Source organism: Uloborus diversus, chromosome 7, assembly GCF_026930045.1.
Source record: "Uloborus diversus isolate 005 chromosome 7, Udiv.v.3.1, whole genome shotgun sequence".
Lineage (NCBI taxonomy): Eukaryota > Metazoa > Arthropoda > Arachnida > Araneae > Uloboridae > Uloborus > Uloborus diversus.
In genome coordinates this window covers 167486900-167507028 of record NC_072737.1, presented here as the reverse complement: position 1 = coordinate 167507028, position 20129 = coordinate 167486900, and the positions used below count along the sequence as shown (strand labels likewise).

The window sequence follows — 20129 nt, the reverse complement described above, 5'->3', positions numbered from 1 at the left end:
AATTTAGGGAAACTTCCAGGAGAGCACTCCCACTGTAACGCCAGAATGACACCATCTTTATCATCAAGAGTCATCTAAAACTGCGTTTCCAGTAATGAAATTTTGAAAAAATTATAGGAGAGAGCCCCTGATTCCCCCCTCTTTCCTTAACACGATCAAAGACAAAGCCTAGAATTGCGTTTTTGAGGTATCAATTTCAAAAAATTGCCGGGGGAATGGCATCGAAATTCACTTCCACTAACATTATCAACATATATCAAAACTGCGTTTCTAAAGCTACAAGTTCGGAAATTTAAGTGGAGCGCCCCTCTCCATCCTCCCAACTCGTCAACATTATTAAAAAGTAGTCTTAAATTTGGTTTTTAGGGATTCAATATCGAGAAAATTCCGGGAGAGCTTCCGAAAACTTTTTTTCTTAACGTCACAAAGGTGGGCTACAATTGCGATTTTAGAACTTCAATTTCAGAAAACTGCTTGTCCCCCAACCATAGATAGCGTTTTAAAGACTAATTTTGAAAATTTTCCAGGGGCGAGTCCTATGATCTCTTCTTTCCTTAACATTACCACAGATAATCTAAAACTGCGTTTTTAGAGTTACAGTTTTAAAAACAAAGGAAAGCCCTCCTTAACACAACGGTAGATTATTAACAATTGCGCTTTTAAAGTTTCAATATTGAAAAATTACCGGGAAGGAATACCAAACCTTAAATTCTTCCAACATCACCAGAGATCGTGTAAAACTGTGGTTTTAAAATTACAATTTCGAAAATTTTCCGGGGGAGAAACTACCCCGACCCCCTATCTAATTCACAATAAATTTCCGCTTCACGGTTCATGTTGTATAACATCTAGTAATGACTCCATCCCAAGCCAGAAAGTTGTCCCTGTAATTGTTCATACGTTTGAAAAAAAAAGTGTAGCAAAATTCAGGGGTACCCAAAATTTGTTTACTCAAGGTCTACGTTTTAAAATTAGGGAAGGCAAGGCGGGTCAACAATCCAACAACATTTCATTTCAAATGGTATTTGTTAGCGCTACCCCCCCCCCCCCCCCGTGAATTTGCCTGGAAATTAAAACACTTTAAAAACTGTTATGTTTAACCCATATCGAAAGCGAGAAAATTTTTGGGGGGGAATTTGCGCCATTGAGCTTGGGGGGGATGGGCACCCCTGTTTCACTAGGCCGTAGTTATGTTACAGGGACTGGTTAATCACAAGCGGAAAAGCCTACTGCATATTACTTTTGATAATTTAATTAATCTTCACTATGTTAATTTTCAATTTTAACTAAGATAATATATTTATGTTGTTTTTTTTTTCCATTCTTACAGGCAACTTTTGCTCCAGACGCATTTAGGATAAACAAGTGTCACATGCCAAATGAAAATACTGTAATTGATCTGTATATAGTTGGCAGCTTGTTTATTCTGATTTGGATGTATGTTACAAGAGGCAGGTTTTTCAAAGGTTCATCTTTTAAAGATAAGTAACTACTAAATAAATGTGCAGACAAATATAGTGCTAAGCTTTTGTCTTTCACTCTCAAGTACAATTCTGGACTACATCGTGTGCAGAATCGAGAAATCTGCTCGAAATAGAGGTACTTTTACGTTAAAGGTATGTCACTCCACATTTTTAGCCTTGGCAATCATTTTTCATTTTATTTTCGATCGCCATGTTCGGTCAAAGTTACATAGAAAGTACTTATTTGATGATGCCATGCAATTATTTGTATTTTTTAATTTTCAAATCACAGCAAGCCTTGAAATAATTCTATAAGTTCCTTCAAAGTGAAAAAAATCCACTAAATTGTTAAACACAACTCTGTTAAAAGTAAAATAATCCACCAATTTTTATTTTTTTAACGATTAAAAAACGAGGAAAAAAAATACCCCTTAAAGTCCATGTTGTGTCTACCCTCTCCCCCCCCCCAGGAAAATTTCAAATTTAGTTTTAAGAATGCATTTTAAATTTATATTTTTCAAAAACTTGCAATTCCACTTTAGGATTGCAATTTCACTGACCGCCCCCCCCCCCCACCCCCACCCCCACTGCTTAAAGTAGTTCGCCAAATCAACTAGAAATGTTTTTGACATGTAAAATAATCAGTCAAATATATTTTATATATATTCAGTTATAAATAAACATTGAAAATCCCATTATGATGTAAAGTTAGAAGAAGGGGAGCAAATGTGGCAACAATATAATTGTAATTTTTCAGTTTTTGCCAAGGTAACAAGTAAACAAGTTGCCAAGCCAAGTGACATACCTATAATATAAAAGTACCAAAATATGAGTTATCCTGGTTTTTGGAACTGTATAAATTTTATTGCATTTTGTACAAGTTATACTGTTAAATAAATTTATATTTGTTGGTATGAGTATTCATTCACTTTCTTTTTCATGCATTTTTTGTTGTACATAGAGCACTATATTAAAACAGGGGTGCCTACCAAGGGGTATCATGGCCCAAACTGCAGCATTGAATTTTTTGGGGGGATGTTTTCAAGGACATTTTTTGTATTTTGTGGGAAGGGCTCTTGTTCTTAGGGGGTCTTCATGGTAATTGAGGGGAGCGTTGCTTTTGGAGGAATGATCATTCTCGCTTAAAATATTTATATTTAAGATTTTTAATCGTATTCATTCTGTATATCATTCACTCCCTAATTATCCACCAAAACAGCAAACATAAAAAGAAAAGTTTCTTAGGTTGTACAGTTGACTCCCGCTAGAGCGCAATTTGACTTATGCGGAATGGCTATAACGCGATTTTTTTCACCAGTACAGAATTTTAGGCCTAACGCAAATTCCTTACCCACAACACGAAAATTTTCGGTGGAGAATCGTGGTGTGCAAGTACTGGCTTTGTAATTGGCTACTATAATTTCTTTTTTTTTTTTTTTTCGTTAATAGACCTTCATTCCTTTCACATCACTGAGAGCGGAAGTTCCCACACCGTACACTATTCTGAACATCGCTTATACAAATAACTCTACTCCTTATTTTAAATTTATTTTTTTCATTCTAAATGAGAAAGTTTATAAAATGTAATGACACCTAAGATCGCTTTTTCATCTGAAGTTTGTGAAGATAGAATGGAAAAGAGAAAGTTTTTGACAGTTAAAGGAAAGCTAAAGCTTCTCAATGCTAAAACTTCTTGAGAAGCGAATCTCAGCTAAAAAATGCGTCGGAGGTTGCACGACAATTAGATATAAGTGAATCTTCCATATTCCATACATACAATTAAAAGTCAAGAAAAAGAAACCCGCAAAAGTTTACCAAGTAACATCTTAGTAAAGTGCAAAAATTTATGAAAATGGAAGCTGCTCTTGTGTTGTGAATTAAAGAAACCAGGAAGAGGGGTGTTGCCACAGATGGAAACGGTATAAAAGAATTAGTGAAGCAACTGTTTAAAAATGTATTAGAATAACGGTTTGATTATGCGGCATAAATCGTTATCATCTTCACTTTTTTAAGTTACAGTATCATTACTGGATCTAATGGATCAGAACAACTGTACTGCAATTGCTTTTCGTACTGTATTCTGTACGCACCATATACTGATTTATTTTATGTCTTTCTGTCTTTATTCCCCATTGATTTTGTGCATCATAGCAGTATTAATGTTGAATAAAACGTTTTTTTTTAAGTATAAGTAACCATTCAGTTCTTTATGTAATAAATAGTGATGTACAGTTAAGAAATGGGTTTTGACAGTTGAGGGGGTGTTTATAAGTGTCTAAAATAATTGGGTACATTTATAAAAGTTTTTACACATACCCTTTTCCACAACGCGAAATTTCGACTTATGCGAGGGATCTTGGAAAGCATCCCTCGCGTAAGTCGGGACTCGACTGTATTTTCACTTTCTGTCAATATTACATTATTTCTTTCAGTGGGTAAACTTTCATCGAACAATTTTGGAAAGGAAAAGGTTTTAGAATTTTAAGCATTTCAATGTTTTACATACCACAAAAATTTAAAAACAGGAAATGAAGTAGAATGTGGGGGCAACTAAGTGAAATAGTAAAGAAAATATACCTTTATCAAAATGAAAGAATTAGAAATTTGTTTTATTTTATTACAAAACTTTGAAACACATTTTTTTATTTTTGGCAATAAATTTATACCTTCAAAAAAGCATGAAAAGTTTTCACTTTTTTTTTTCCATTTGAATCGAAGTTACAATAAATGAGTAATTTTGTATATTTTCTGGAAACATCTTCAAATTTTGCAAGAATCAAGGTTTTTAGAATTAGAAGTACTACATCTGTTCCCCCCCCCCCCCCAAATGACGCTTATTCGGCTCAAAATCGGCATTTTCGCGGGTAAAAAAATGTGTGATACATTTACGAAATTCAGCAAGAAAGTTGATGAGGTTATGCTGATTTCTGTAAAATTTCTTCATTAATTTGAAGAAAAAAAATCTGTAGAATTACTCAGTTTCTCAAATTTTAGATCACGACAACACTCTGATTTGACCACTTTTGCTCAGGCAAGCTTGTACCATTGTGTTAGTAATATTTGTATCTACAGTTAACTTATTAGCAGGGGCGGACTGGGTTGATCAAGAAGGCGCCAACCTTTACTCTCAAAGGGCGCAAAAAAAAAAAAAAAATATTTATATTAAAAAAAAAAGTGGTTCACGTTCGAGGATGCAAATTAAGTGTAGAGTGAAATAGAATTTTTTAACAAAAGGTGCGGAGGGGGGGGACCCAAGAAGCACACATTCGAGGTCGAAAAAGAACCAAAGGAGCTCAGGTTTGAGGGCGCCAAAAAAAAAAAGAAGTACAGGTTTGAGGGAGCAAAAGAAAAAAAAACTAATTCGCGCAGGTTTGAGGACGCAAAAAGAAACAAAGGTACACAGGTTCGAGGATGTAAAAAAAGAAAAGAAAAGAAACATGGCGATGGAAACGTCTGACGACTCAATAAAGTAAAATAAAATATAATTTTAAAAAAAGTTGAAAGGCGGGTAAAAAACCAAGGTGCACGCTCTCGAGCGCGCTAAAGAAAAACCGAGTTTCAATTTCAAAAAAAAATAAATAAATAAATAAAAGAAGAAGAAGAAACGAAATGGCAAATCGCACAGGTTTGAGGGAGGGGAAAAAAAACGAAAGCGCACAGCTTTAAAGGATCAAAAAGAAACAAAAGTGCAAAAAAAAAAAAAAAAAAACGAAGGAGTACATTTTCGACGACACAAATAAAATAAAGTGGAAAAAAAAATGGCGCACAGGTTCGGGGGCACAAAAACATTGATGGCGCTCGGGGTTTGCGAGCGAGAAAAAACGAAGTCGCTCGCCTTGAGGTCAGGGAGGGGAGCCGTTTCCCCTCCCAAAGCTTTATGGGTGTAGAAATCTTTTAGGAAGAAAAAAAAGAAAAGAAAATATATTATGAGAAAATAAAGAAATTCTACACATGTTTTACTTTAAAAGAAATTTAGATCTGAATTGGGAGAGTAATTATGTATATCTTTTCTCTTTAAATAGAACTATTATTTCCAAAATGTTGCTCCATCGTTAAGATCATTTCTTGATGTCAAACTTAAGACCTAGGAAGATCTCTAAGTGCTGCTGTCCTCAGAGTACAGCTATTGCTAACGAGGCCAAAGAGAGCCAAAATTTGCGTTTTTATGGGTTTAATTTTGAAACTTTTCCGGGGGGAAGCCCCATTTTTCCAAGACTCCACAAAAGATAACTGAAAAATGCATTTTAGGACTTCAGTTTAGAAAAAATTTTAACGGAGATTAGCTTACCCACCATCTAAAAGCGACCTAATTGGTCCTTTTGAGGACTTCAATTACTAACGATTTCCGATAAGATACCCACCCCCCCCCTCCCTCCGGCCAATATCGTGTTAATAGCTGTAATATGAGGTTTTTGTGGGAAGAGCTCACAAAATTTCATTCCCATATACAGGGTGAGTTCGATCGAATCTGCCATACGAAAGGGGGTGATAGAAGAGCCCAAGCGGAGCATAGAACCATCCATTATCGTGTCCAATCCTTAACCGTAACCTAGTTTTGGTAAATTTAAGGAAAATGAGTAAAAAAAAAACAAAATTCTGAGAAAACGACTGATTTCTGAAATTCCTGTAGGACCTACAAAGAAAATAAGTACATATTTGGAAAGAGCAGACTAAATCCTACAAAATGATACCTTTCGCATTAAGATAGTCGCATTTTACTGAGAGCTACAAGCTTTGAAACATTGAACACACTCAGAATTAAAATGGTGCCAACGTTTTTAATCGACATTTTCAAAAACAACCGTAAGAGCTACAACCGGGCAAATCTACCAAAAACTGGCCCATTTTATTGGCTTTCAGATGATGCAGCAACAAATCATATTGGGTTTCAAGTTCAGCTGAAAGTCAGGCTTTTGTTTGAAACAGTGTAAAAATCTGCATTCGTTAAAAAAGGAAAACCAGCAAAAAGTCGCACTTTTCTGTTTTGAATTTTCTGTTTCACGATAGCATGTTGCTTTCTTTGTTTAAGAAAATGATATTTTTATGTAAAAATAATAGTTTTAACATTTAATTTAGAGAAAAAACACATGAGATAACGATTCGTAGAAATAAAAGAAGCATTACTTTCCCGTGCTTTTCACAAAGGGAAAATCAATAACAAAAAAATGTTACACCAACATCGATTAGTACATTTAATAAACCTGCAAAATTTACAATAGCTGCTGAAATGGGTCGCAGCCACATCTGATACACGCTCTTGCCCTTTTGCGAACGGAAACAACCGTTGCTCTTAGAGAAATTTCATTCCTTAGTTTCCCTACTGCTTCAACAAGCCGGTCTCTCAATTCTTTCAAACTTGCTACTTCTGTTTTGTAAACTTCTTGTTTTAAGAATCCCTAAACAAAGAAGTCCACTGGCGTCAGGTATGGGGATCTAGAGGGCCAAGGGATGGGGCCCATACGACCAATCCATTGCGGTTACTGTTCAGTTAGAAATTCCCGAACGGCATTTGAAGAATGTGCAGGGGCTCCATCGTGTTGGAAAATGATTTCTGCCCTCTCCTGAACAGGAATAGCATCAAGAAGGTCAGGCAAATGATGTTCAATGACCTCTAAATATGTGTTTCCTTTTAGGTTACCTCGAAACACATACGGACCAATTAAATGCTCTCCTATTACGCCAATCCAAACATTTATGCTGAATCGAGTTTGGAATGATGAGTTTTGGGTTAAGAAAGGATTATGTTCAGTATAATGATGCCAGTTATGCAAATATATGATGCCCCCTCTAGTGAACAACGACTCATCTGTCCACAATATCTTTCTCAGAAAATGGTGATCTTCAGTGTCTCGGGCTAGTAGCCATCTGCAAAATGTTACCCCCCTTTTCTAAATCTTAATTGCGCAGTTCTTGTACTAGAGTAAAATGATACGGGTGATACTTGTTTTGGTGCAATGTTTTCATCACTTTACGTTGTGATAGTCCACCTTCTATAGCAATCGAGCGTGAACTCACACTTTGGTTTTCCACTACTCGGTCCAGCACATACTCCTCAACATTGGCAGAACGGTGATCCTGGCCCCTCTCGAACAACGTACCAAATGAACCTGTCTCTCTGAGCTTTCGATGTATAGAGGCAAACACATCTATTAGACGCAGAACGATTTGGGTAACGGAGCCGGTATTCTTTCTCGGCTCTGCGAGCATTACCATCACAAAATCCGTACACGAAATGCATATCAGCATACTCTTCGTTAAAAAATCGAGACATACCCAAAAATCGAGAAAAGAATATAGCAACTTATCTTTAGAAACTTTAACGAAAACTTTCAAAAACTAAAAACACTCTCTACTGACTTAACTGTAAAAATAATCATAATTCTAGCAATTTTCAAAACACATTTACAAAATATAAGAAAGAAGCAAATGATACATTAAATATTATGACAAATGAATAATTCTGTTTAGTTTTTATCATTAATTGTTTTGTTAAACAAATGCTTTTTATTTTCAGACGATATTTTTCACAATCATAAATCGTAATCGGAAGTCTTTTGATGGGTCTGCATACGTTTTAAAGTCTTATAATGCAGGAAGCTCATATTTAGAGTTCATTGAACATCATTTGCCTGACCTTCTTGATACTATTCCTGTTCAGGAGAGAGCGGAAATCATTTTCCAACACGATGGAGCCCTTGCACATTCTTCAAATGCCATTCGGGAATTTCTAACTGAACAGTAACCGCAATGGATTGGTCGTATGGGCCCCATCCCTTGCCCCCCTAGATCCCCAGACCTGACGCCAGTGGACTTCTTTGTTTGGGGATTCTTAAAACAAGAAGTTTACAAAACAGAAGTAGCAAGTTTGCAAAGGATTGAGCGACCGGCTTGCTGAAGTAGTAGGAAACTAAGGAATGAAATTTCTTTAAGAGCAACGGTTGTTTCCGTTCGCAAAAGGGCAAGAGCGTGTATCAGGTGTGGCGGTGACCAATTTTAGCAGCTATTGCAAATTTTGAAGGTTTATTAAATGTACTAATTGAAGTTGGTGTAACATTTTTTGTTCTTGATTTTCCCTTTGTGAAAAGCACGGGAAAGTAATGCTTCTTTTATTTCTACGAATCGTTATCTCGTGTGTTTTTTCTTTTTATTAAATTGTTAAAACTATTATTTTTATATAAAAATATCATTTTCTTAAACAAGGAAAGCAACATGCTATCGTGAAACAGAAAATTCAAAACAGAAAAGTGCGACTCTTCGCTGGTTTTCCATTTTTTAACGAATGCAGATTTTTACACTGTTTCAAACAAAAGCCTGAATTTCAGCTGAACATGAAGCCCAATATGATTTGTTGTTGTATCATCTGAAAGCTAATGGAATGGACCAGTTTTTGGTAGATTTGCCCGATTGTAGCTCTTACGGTTGTTTTTGAAAATGTCGATTAAAAATGTTGGCACCATTTTAATTCTGAGTGTGTCCAATATTTCAAAGCTTGTAGCTCTCGGTAAAATGCGACTATCTTAATGCGAAAGGTATCATTTTGTAGGATTTAGTCTGCTCTTTCCAAATATGTACTTATTTTCCTTGTATGTCCTACAAGAATTTCAGAAATCGGCCGTTTTCTCAGAATTTTGTTTTTTTAATCATTTTCCTTAAATTTACCAAAACTCGGTTACGGTTAAGGATTGGACACGATAATGGGTGGTTCTATGCTCCACTTGGGCTCATCTATCACCCCCTTTCGTATGGCAGATTCGATCGAACTCACCCTGTATAATACGTATAAAAATAGCTTAAAATTGGATTTTTAGAGCCTCAATGACAAAATATTTCCAGGAAGGGGATATTCCATGCACTCTCCTTTTAATGTCAGCAAACATTGCCTAAAAGTGCATTTTTAGAATCGATAGCAGAAGAGCAGCCACCCCATCTCCTAATTTCTCAACGTATGACAGCAGAATATTTCGGTTTCCAAATTTCATTTTCAAAAAATGTTTGGGGTCAGCACCCAAACTCTAATCTTTCGTCTTACGCAGGGGCCCCACCTATGGGGGGGGGGGGTATGGTGCAGACTGCGATATTGAATTTTTAGGGGGGGGTGTTTTGATGGGATTTTTCTCTTTTTTAGGGGTGCTCTTTCTCGACGGGGGGCGGGGCTTCGCGATATTTAGAGGGTATGCACTTCTGTCTTATGTCATCAAAAATAGCCTAAAATGCGTTTTTAGGACCCTAATTTTTAAAATTTACAGAAATTTCAATTTTGAAACATTTTTGAGGGAGATCCCTAAAACTATTCCCTTCACCTAACATTTCCACAGAAAGCATAAAATTGAGTTTTTTAAACTTCATTTTAATACAATTTCTGGGATTTGGTTCAGAAATTTTGGACGGGCCCTCCCAAAATGATCGGTTAGATCCGCCACTGCTTGAGGGAACTCATGATCAAGGGCGCAAAATAATTGAATGTGGAAAAAAAAATAGAAGAAGAAGAAGAAGACGTTCAGGTTCAAGGGTGTAAAAAAACAAAGGTGCACAGGTTCAAGGGTTCAAAAAAAAAAAAAAAAAAAAGACAAAGTCGCATAGGTTTGAAGACAAAAAAAAAAAAAAAACACGAAGGGGCGCATCGGCCCCGGTGGATCAGTCCGCCCTAGCTTTTTAGGAAACTCGAGGATGAGGATAGGTCAACCTTATACTGTACCTTGTCTATCAGCATGGTATCAAACTTCACATATCTATCTATAATAATAAATGTAATATGTATGTATAATAATAAATGTAATAAAAACAACAGGCAATAATTAGAAGGCAGAAAATATTACAGGGAGGAAAAAATCACCCTTGGTTTCTAACTAAAATCCAGCAATCAGGATATAATATTGGCCCAAAAGTTCATAACTTTGATTTTTAACAACCTGAAGTTTTAAAAACCTTCTTTTGTAACTCGGTTGATTTTTTTGGATTTTACAAGCTAAGAAATGTAAAGCGAAATGAATGTGAAAAACAAAATATTATTATTGCTTTTTTTTTTTTCAAGGTAAAGGATGCGTTCCGTTCCAGTTCTTGCGTAAAATTTTTAATAAGAAGAGGGGAAAAAAATCTTTTTATTGTCTGCGAGAAATTTGAGAAACGGAGACCTTGCGACGTTTATTATTTATGCAGGTCGGTTTACAAAGGACTGTCTGACGCATTTTTCCTCCAAGGTTGACTGTTTTTTGGATGAAGCCGGAAATGTGTGCCCAGGAATTTCTGAAAGCTCACCAAGAGCGGCATCAAAAGACAGGAAACTTTAGCAGTTATCTGTGAAAGTCGTGCGCTATTTTTTTCATGTGCATGATATCAGTAGCGTACCAGGTATCACCTGGAGAGGTAATTTGTGGTGTTCACCCCCTTTAAAAAAATTAAAAATTATATTACTTTGAATTTTTGGCATCTTGAATTCAAATTACGTTTTTCGCAATCACGAGCGTGTGTGTATGAATGCGCATGTGTGTTTGTGCAGGCGCATGTGTTTGGCTGTGTGTGTGTATGTATTCATGTGTGTGCGTGTTGTGTATGCAGTGCTGTGTGTGTATGCGCGTGTGTCTGTGTGCGTAGGCGTTCGTATGTAGGCATATGTGTGTGTGCAGGTGTGAGTGTGTGTATGTGTGTGTGTAGGAGTGTGTGTCTGTGTCTGTGCGTAGGCATTAGTGTGTGTATGTGTGTGTGTGTGTGTAGGAGTGTGTGTGTGTAGGAGTGTGTGTGTATGCGTGTGTAGAATATGGACGCAACCTGGAGACGGTTTTCGCAAGAGGAGCAGCATCGTGAGGCCGGTTGACGCGACGGTGGTGCTGGCAGAGGGTGCTGGCGGGAAAATAAAGTGATAGGAATTCAAAACAGTCAAATGAGAACAATAAGCAATCGTGATTGCTCAATAATAATAATAATAATAATAATAATAATAGTAATTAAAAAAAAACCTAGTACTAGTGTATCTAAATATGGAGCTCACATAATTTTCAGAAATAACTCTTTTTACTTCCTTTTACATAGTAAAGGAAGTATTGTATTCGTAAAAAAAATTTCACTCACATATCGGCCTAAATTTCTATTTTGTTTTATTTATATGATCTCACAAATGTTTAAATTTAAAAACTAGTATGAATTATGAACGCATTTTAAGTTTGCCCTAAACTCAGTGCTGTAGTTGAAAAAAAAATATATTTAGGGGCACTCACCTTTGGGTTTGGGGGCATTCACTAAAAGAAAAGGTGGTTTGAAATCAATTTGCAGAACATTTGCATTATTTTTGCAATAAAAAAGTAAATATTTATAAGTATCCCCCACGTTACCCCCCCCCCCCTTTCCAGCTACAGTTCTGCCTAAACGCGTATGTAACCACTCCCTCCCTGAAGAATTGCGGTCTATTTACCGTTGAAATTTAATGGATAAAATATAATTAAAAGGAGGGAAATTTTAGAATTAAAGCAGAAATGTTCCTTTCATAAACGTAATCCATTTTCAGAGTCACCTCCAGAAGCGTATCACCCGGACAAACCGGACCTTTTTGCTCCCCCCCCCCCTCTCCGGTGATGACGCTAATAATTACATCTATGTTTTGTACGGGGTGTCCAGCACAGGACTCCCTGGTTTCAAAATTAAATATCTCGGAAACAAAGGACGATATTGGAACAAAATAAACGGTATGTTTACTGTGAAACCCATAAAAATCATATACAGGAACTTGGAAATTAGTTTTAAAAACTGCCAACAGGTGGCGCTGCACAATGTAATTGAAATAGAAGTCTCCATAAATATTGCTATGAAGAGGTTTCTTGTTTCAGCAGCAGTTTAGTCTCTCAGATATGCTTACATATATTCAGTAAATTACCGCCCATTAGCAGGAACCGAACCATTGCTTCGGTCACTCGTCTGGTCTGCTAATTCTATATTAGCTACCAGTTTGTTTCGCACTCTTGGCTTCCTTAAGAGGTTTTCCATCTCCAGCTCAGTCACTTTCCTATGCCGGGCTGATGAGTGCTAATAAGCACGAAACTGCAGTCCTCGGCTGGAAATGACTGAGCTGGCGGTGTATTTCACGTATTCATGCTTACATATACGCTAGAAATTATCGTCCAACCTCTTCGCAGCACTATTCATGGAGACTTCTATTGCAATTACAGCGTGCAGCGCCACCTGTTGGAACTTTTTAAAACTAATTTGCAAGTTCCAGTATATGATTTTTATGAGTTTCACAATAAACATCATTATATATTATTTCTGTAGCCTGTTTTTGGTTTCTACGCCAGATTTTCTTCAATTCTTGATCGATTTCTTTGATTTACACCTTATTTTAAAGCTTATGGTGCTGGCTACTGACGAAAAATAGACCCACGGTCTAAAAATTATTTTTTTTTCAGCGGAAAAACGTGTTTTAAAGAACCAGAATGAGGTTTTCGGTTAAATTTATAACTTTAACTTGCACCATGACCGACAGAGCTGAATAGCTTGATTGGCAGAGCGTTCTCTTCGAAACCAGGAGAATGCGTGTTCGGACCCACGTCCGGACATTCTGCATCAAAAAATTAGAGAAATATCGCGCATTACATGAACACTTAATTAAGTGAATAACAAATATGAGGAAATAGAATATATGAGAAGGAAACGCTCCTTGCTGTTATGAAAACTTAATGTGACTTTGCTAAATTACTTCTGAAATGCACGTTTTTTTTTTTTTTTTAAGCTTTGGCTCTGGTAAGAAAATCAAAGCATAATGTAAGCAAAAATATAAGTAACAGGGTTAAGATTTCAGACTACAGTATAGAATTGTTTTTTGTTCAGAAAAAAATAATAAATCTTATATTGAAATATATATTCTTCTAATGAGTTTTTGACTCTTTGAACAAATAAAAAAATTACTACCTCAATTTGAAGGGTAAAATATATATATATTTTTCTTTTTGCAAAAAAAAAACCAAATAGCTTATCACATATTTACTACATTCGAAAAGCTACGCTTAAAAAAGAGCATAGTTATTTTGTATTTTAACCGTGCTGTTAAATGATGAACACGTGCTGCCATCTAAGTTCTAGTGGTTCAAGCAGCCTGCTGTAACAAATTGTAAAAATTTTCAAAAATAAAAACATTTTTCTTCAATATCTTATCTTATATATTATTCCCCTCTCATTTTAAAACTTATCAGACTGGCTAATGACAAAAAATAGACTTACGGTCGAAAAATCAAATTTTCGAAAACGCCCATTGCTGTTTCAAAACCTTGATGCAGCCTGTAGTTCTTATGCATTTTTTTAAAGCAAAGTTCTAATGCAGTTTTCCATTTTTTTACGTTGCTTTCGCAAAAAAAAAAAAAAAAAATAGCCTGTGTGTGTGTTCATATTTTAATAAAGCTTAAAAGCACTGGACTTAGTTGTTTGGTTAAATTGATAAGTTTTTTTTCGGTAGAGCGTTCGGCTATAAACTATCTGAACTTCGGGCAAGTTTGGGCTGTACGACATAATATCAAATTTATATTAGTATTACGCATTACATGTACTCATAACATACAGACGTAATAAAATAAATGCAGTGGGAATGCTACTTGGTGTTTCGACTCCTTTAAGCAGGCTACAGTTATCATTCGGATAAGTTGACTGTTAATCGAAGGGTGTTCTTCCTTTTTTTTTTAAAGCATTGACTTTATCCAGACCACTAAGCATAATGTAAGAACAAAAAATTATTAGATTTACCTCAAGGGAATCCTTTTTGTGCAGGAAAACATTTTCATTGTAAGCTGAAATGTAGATTTTTCTAATAATAGTGTTCAACCTTTTGTACAAATGAAAAAAAAAATAAAAAAATACGCCGGCCAAATTGAAACTACGAGTTTCTCCCAGTAAACCTTACTTTTTTATTCGCGCGAATGCGATATAAAACATTAAAATTATTATCAACGTCATTAGTAAGAAATCATTTTCTACTCCTCTGCTTTCGGCTGAAAAAAAAAAAAAAAAAAAGCATTTTGTCTACGTTCGAAAAATTACTTAAAAAACAGACTCAGTTCAACTGGTTTCGGTTTTGAATTTTAAGTGTTCGATTAAAAGAAAAACAAGTGCGAGCATTTAAGTCGTATAGGTTTAAGAAGCCTGCTATGGGAAATTGTTAAAATTTCAAAAATAAAAACACTTATTTTTTTCAATCGAATTTACTACTTCTCTAGAATGTTTGTTTCAATTGCTACGTGAGATATTCGTCATTCTTTAATCAAATTCCATGTTATACGAATAATTTTGAGTCGTATCATGCTGCCTAATGACAAAACATAGACGCATAATCTGATTACTTTCTTTCGGCAAAAAGCTTTTTTGCTGTTTTTTACTACGCATTCCTTCAATGAATAGCATTCGAAAAGGAAGGCGCAATTGCTAGGTTTGTTGGAGTGTCGTTCTGTTAATCAGAATGGCGCCAATTCGAATCCGTGCCAATAAATATCTCTTTAATGTTTCTTTTTTTCCCGTCAGATGCTCACATGGGCAGGACTGTATTTGCCACAACCTGTTTTTCACATGCACAATTACTGCTTTTTCACAAGTTCCTACTCAGCCACACTTTTAATGATATTTATGTTTGCATTGAAATTACGTACAACCAAAAGGTGAGCGATGATCAAATTATCACAACGTTATCTTTAACGAGGTTTTGTTACCGATGTCTTCAAATTACATGCCTTTTCTTGTGCGCTTACTTTTTCCGTGTACTTTTTTTCGGTTCTTTTTCATAAAGTTCTTCCTTTGAAATTTTTAAAGAACGAAATGCCTTATGAAACGATTTGAAGAACAGTGCGGAGTTCCGCACGGGTCAACTAGTACCGTTTATTTTACTCCAATATCGTCCTTTGTTTTCGAGATATATAATTTTGAAACCAGGGAGTCCTTCGCTGGACACCCTGTAGTTGTCTTTATACAAGTTATCTATAACATTTTCAACCACTTCAAAATATTATTTTGAGGTTTTTTTTTTTTTTTTTTTTGAGCAATCACGATTGCTTATTGTTCTCATTTGGCTGTTTTGAATTCCTATCATTTTATTTTCCCACCACCTCCTGCCAGCACCACCGTCGACCAGCTCCTCGCGATGCTGCTCCTATAGCGAAAACCGTCTCCAGGTTGCGTCCATATCCTACACACACACGCATACACACATGCGCATAGAAACTCACACACCTACACACACACATACACGCATACGAACGCCTACACACCACACGCGCGTACAAACACAGCAGTGCATGCACAACATGCACACACATGCATACATACACACACACACGAACACCTACACACACACACCCTTACACACATAGCACTGCGTACACAACATGCACACACATGCTTACATACACACACGCACCCACACACATGCGCCTACACAAACACACACGCTCGTGATTGCGAAAAACATAAATTGAATTCAAGATGCCAAAAATTCAAATTAATTTTTTTTTTCTGTGTATGGGGAAGTTCAAAGTGTTTCACGAGTCAATAAATATTCCTAATGTTGTAGCTCCTATTTATACTCTCGGGTGGGAAAACATTGGGGAAATCTACTATTTTTTGTGCTAAAAATGATGCTGGCTTGGCGATATCTTGTCAATTTTTCAACAGGTTCCTACACTCATAAGCTGAATTACCAGGAAAGTAAGGAAACCAACTTAAAGTGAAGCTTTAAAAAGTAAGGATATTTTAAATGAAAATTAATGTAACAAATTCCAAATTTAGTAAGCTTACAAAATGATTAGGTACATAAAAACATAATGATAACATCTATTTACAAAGCATGTAAGAACACATCAGTGATGTTTGTGATCCGAAAATTCTGAAAATTTTGGGTTACCGTTTCCGAAAATTTAGGGCTAACACATTCTTTAACTGAAAAATTTATTTTTTAAAAAAGCGCTTTTCAAACTGTATTATTTTTCAATGATTTGTTTTGAAGAATTTTTACGGGGGGGGGGATCGAGCTTTTTCATAGTTTTGGAAAATTTCACACAGTCCTCAAAAAATTTTGCTTAAGTCCACTGCACCAAAATTTAATCTCACAGGAAGATAGGAAGAGTGAAAACTTGGTTGTTTTCATTTACCCCAGAGTAATCAATTTATGGGGTGAATGGTAACACTTAAAGTGCACATCAAAAATATCTGTGAAGGTAAAATTCATTAGTAAATAAATTTAGTAACCATCCACATGACACGTAAAGCTGTTACTTCGCACTTGTACCAGAGGCCCGTCATTTCAAAAACTTCCGGGGGGGGGGGGAATGCTAAGAGTTTGTAATCAATACATTTTATTCAGAAAAAAAACAAAAAAATACATGCAAAATGAATAATTCCAAAATGTTTGTAAAATCAACCTCCCCCCCCCCCCTTACTGATCACCCAAATGGCGGGATTGATTTGTAAACCTTGGAGTGTGGAATAAGTAAGATCACTAAACTGTAAGAAGTAACTTTTTTTTCACAGTGTCACTTCATACAATGATGACGTCTACACAGTTGCTTGAAAACAACGTGGAACCATAGACGTAGCCAAAAGGGGGCAGGGAGGGGCAGTTGCCTCTGCCTAGAAGAGAATCTTTGACCACCACGCTCTTTCCAAGTGCCACCAAAGATAATTTAAAATTGCAGTTTTAGGACTTCAATTTCAAAAAAAGTTCAAAAATTACCACAAGTGGATAACATTTTTTTTTATTTCATGGGTTCCCACGTAGGGGCGTCATGGCGCAGACTGCGTCATTAAAATTTTTAGGGGGGTTGTTCTGACGGGCATTTTTTTCATTTTTGGGGGGTCTTGTTTTTGAGGGGGGTCTTTGCGATATTTAGGGGGTGGGTACCCCTGTTTATTTACACCATGTTTCCTTTCATCCCATACTGATGCTTAAAGATTCCAACCCCCCTTCCATCCCTTCCCATAAGCAAATAAACATTTTAACTTGTTTAAAAAAAAATTTAGGTTCAGATTGTCAATCTATGTTGACGTAACCGCCAAACGAAGCTAATTGCATTTCAGTAAAAGAATCAATGTAAATCATTCACTATTCCTAACTGCAAAACAAATCCCACCAAAAACATTCTGTAAAAAACTAGCCAAGTATCGATGGAGCTGCTTGTTTATCTCTAAAAAGTAGTGAAATCTAGACAAAGTCATGACAAGTCTAAGGTTCCTTACTGCGATTTCTTTATTATTATAGTTAATGTTGTGTGACTTGGCCGTTAGACATTCTTTATACCTTAGTGGGTACAGGTCACGTTTTCCAAGTGGCAATTTTCCATCGTCAATGGGTAGCGGTTCTGGCGAAAGATTGGTGCACTGGTGTCATGGAGCACCTTGTTTTGTACCCTTGTGTACCCTTTAACGGCCAAGTCACACAACATTAACTATAATAATAAAAAAATCGCAGTAAGGAACATTAGACTTGTCATGACTTTGTTTAGATTTCACTACTTTTTAGAGACAAACAAGCAGCTCCATCGAGACTTGGCTAGTTTTTTACAGAATGTTTTTGGTGGGATTTCACTTCTTTTTGTAGAAACATTTAATTTGTGTAATGTTCGAGTAGACAAAAGTTAGGCTAGATTTAATTAGAAGATGTGTCCCACTACGCTGGACTTTTGCAATGACAGTCGATTTTTTTATGTACCAATAGTAGAAGGGGGCATTACCATATCTCTAATACACCTGAGGGTTCTTCATTAGATACTTCAGCTTTCAATTTTTGACATCAAATGAAGCGGCCCGCCAAGTTGAATATTTTTTGTAAAGGCGTTATGTCGATCTCTAATAGTTTGGTCGGGCTCTAGTGTTTTCTAATCAGGGTCACTCCAGATCTTCAATTAGCCTAGTTTTTATAGTTTTCCCTTTATGTGGCCATCAAACCCTAACTCTGTACCAAATTTCACCTCTCTGAGTTTATGGGAAGTACTAGTTCTATTTTGATGATCATGAGTGAGTGAGTGAGTGTCATAAATGCGAAACTTTGCTTTCGCTTAACTTCGGAACTAAATGACCTACAGACTTGAAATTTCGGATTTTAAGTATGTGATTATAGCTTACTAGATGATGAAAATTTCTGCGTTCTATTCTCATCAGAAGGTTCTCAAATAGGGGCCTGAAAATGCGGCGAAATGGTTCCAGTAAAGGATGGTACGGCAGTGTTTGCTTCGCGCTCGACTTGGCAGGGGCACTGCCGTGCCCCCAAATTATTTTTATGCAGCTTTCTTTCAAGTAGAATGTTTGACTTGCAAACATTAAAAATAAAGCATAAAAAGAAGAAAAGAATTCATTTTGTAAAATACATTAACTGCAGAATAATTGTTGCAAACAGTGCACGTGTACTGAAGTGAAATGGTGACATTCTGCGGTATAAAAAAGCTGAAGTGTAATCAGCAGCGGAAATTCTGCCATGTGCGATTCTCGGATTATTTCTTTTCCTTTTTGTTATCGGTTTGTGTGAAGAACCTGTCCTCTATTTTAATGGTATGCTATTAAAAGGAACGAATTGAAAGTTATTTTGGTAGCGCCTCAACGAAATATTAAAGTGGTGTTGAGGCATCACTCGTCTCAGAAAAATAGTCGCATAAGAAAAGCAATTTTGTGATTTTCTTCACAATAAACTTATGCTTGCCAGATTTCTGAAATGTTCAACCGGGACAACGGGATACCGCCCCCCCCCCCCCCGTCGTGATTAAAAAAGGAACCTTTTTTATTCGCTAGGATTTTTTTTAGATTTTTTTTTTTTTTGTTTTAATGTTGTTCTAAAAATCCTCACAAGTTGATTCGATATTAATTTTACAAGTCTATGTTTCAAATGGCAAAGTAATTTTCCTAAATAATCCTTCACAGTTTATTATTTTTAGACTTTATTGGTCATCTAATCAAATTTATCTTTTTCCGGCACCTGAAGTAAACCGGCCGGGACACCGGGATTTTGCCTAAAATCCGGGACTGTCCCGGTCAAACCGGGACGTCTGGCAAGCCTAAATAAACTGCACTGATTACTGATTTTTTTTTCTATTTATGACTAAATATTAGTTTTTGTTTCGATAAATGCCAACATTCGAGTAAAAATACAAGTAGAGCGAGTATATCGTATTCCAGAAGTAAAATAATTTCCCAGAAGTTCAAAAATCAAAATGTGACTTGACCGTGGGCCTGTGAGAAGGATTCTGAACATGGTTTGAGTTTCTATTGGCTCTTTGATAGGTTTTTAACTTTCTCACTGGTTATTAGGTTAATTTTGAACCTTTGCTATTGAAACTGTGTATTCTTACGCCTCGCTATGTTTTGTTTGATATCTTTGCATCAATTAGCTCACATCTTTTTGCATTAAATCCCAGCAATCTCAAAGCAGGTGCCCGCATTTTTACTTCCTTTTATAAAAAAGGAAATATTGTATTCGCGAAAAAAATTTCACTCAAAAATCGGCCTTGTTGTTTATCGGAATGTTGAAATTTTTTTTTCGAGACGACCACACGTACATATGTACCAAAGAAAGTATAGACGCCCAAAATATCCATTTTGACGGTTCCCGAGTTAATTACAACGAGTTTTCTCGTGACGTCTGTATGTACGTATGTATGTGCATATGTGTGTATGTATGTCGCATAGCTCAAAAACGGTATGTTCTAGAAAGTTGAAATT

The 20129-nt window shown here is 36.1% G+C and overlaps 1 protein-coding gene across 1 annotated transcript in view; it reads left to right on the top strand.

Moving 5' to 3' along the window:
• The window catches only part of LOC129225969 (metallophosphoesterase 1-like), a 43508-nt gene extending 41140 nt beyond the window's left edge, over window positions 1-2368 (top strand). Inside the window, exon 10 of the mRNA XM_054860538.1 lies at window positions 1331-2368. Within this exon, the coding sequence (XP_054716513.1) occupies window positions 1331-1489 (159 nt within the window). The 3' untranslated portion in view covers window positions 1490-2368. The remainder of the gene's footprint in view (window positions 1-1330) is intronic.
• Window positions 2369-20129: the final 17761 nt, after the last annotated feature.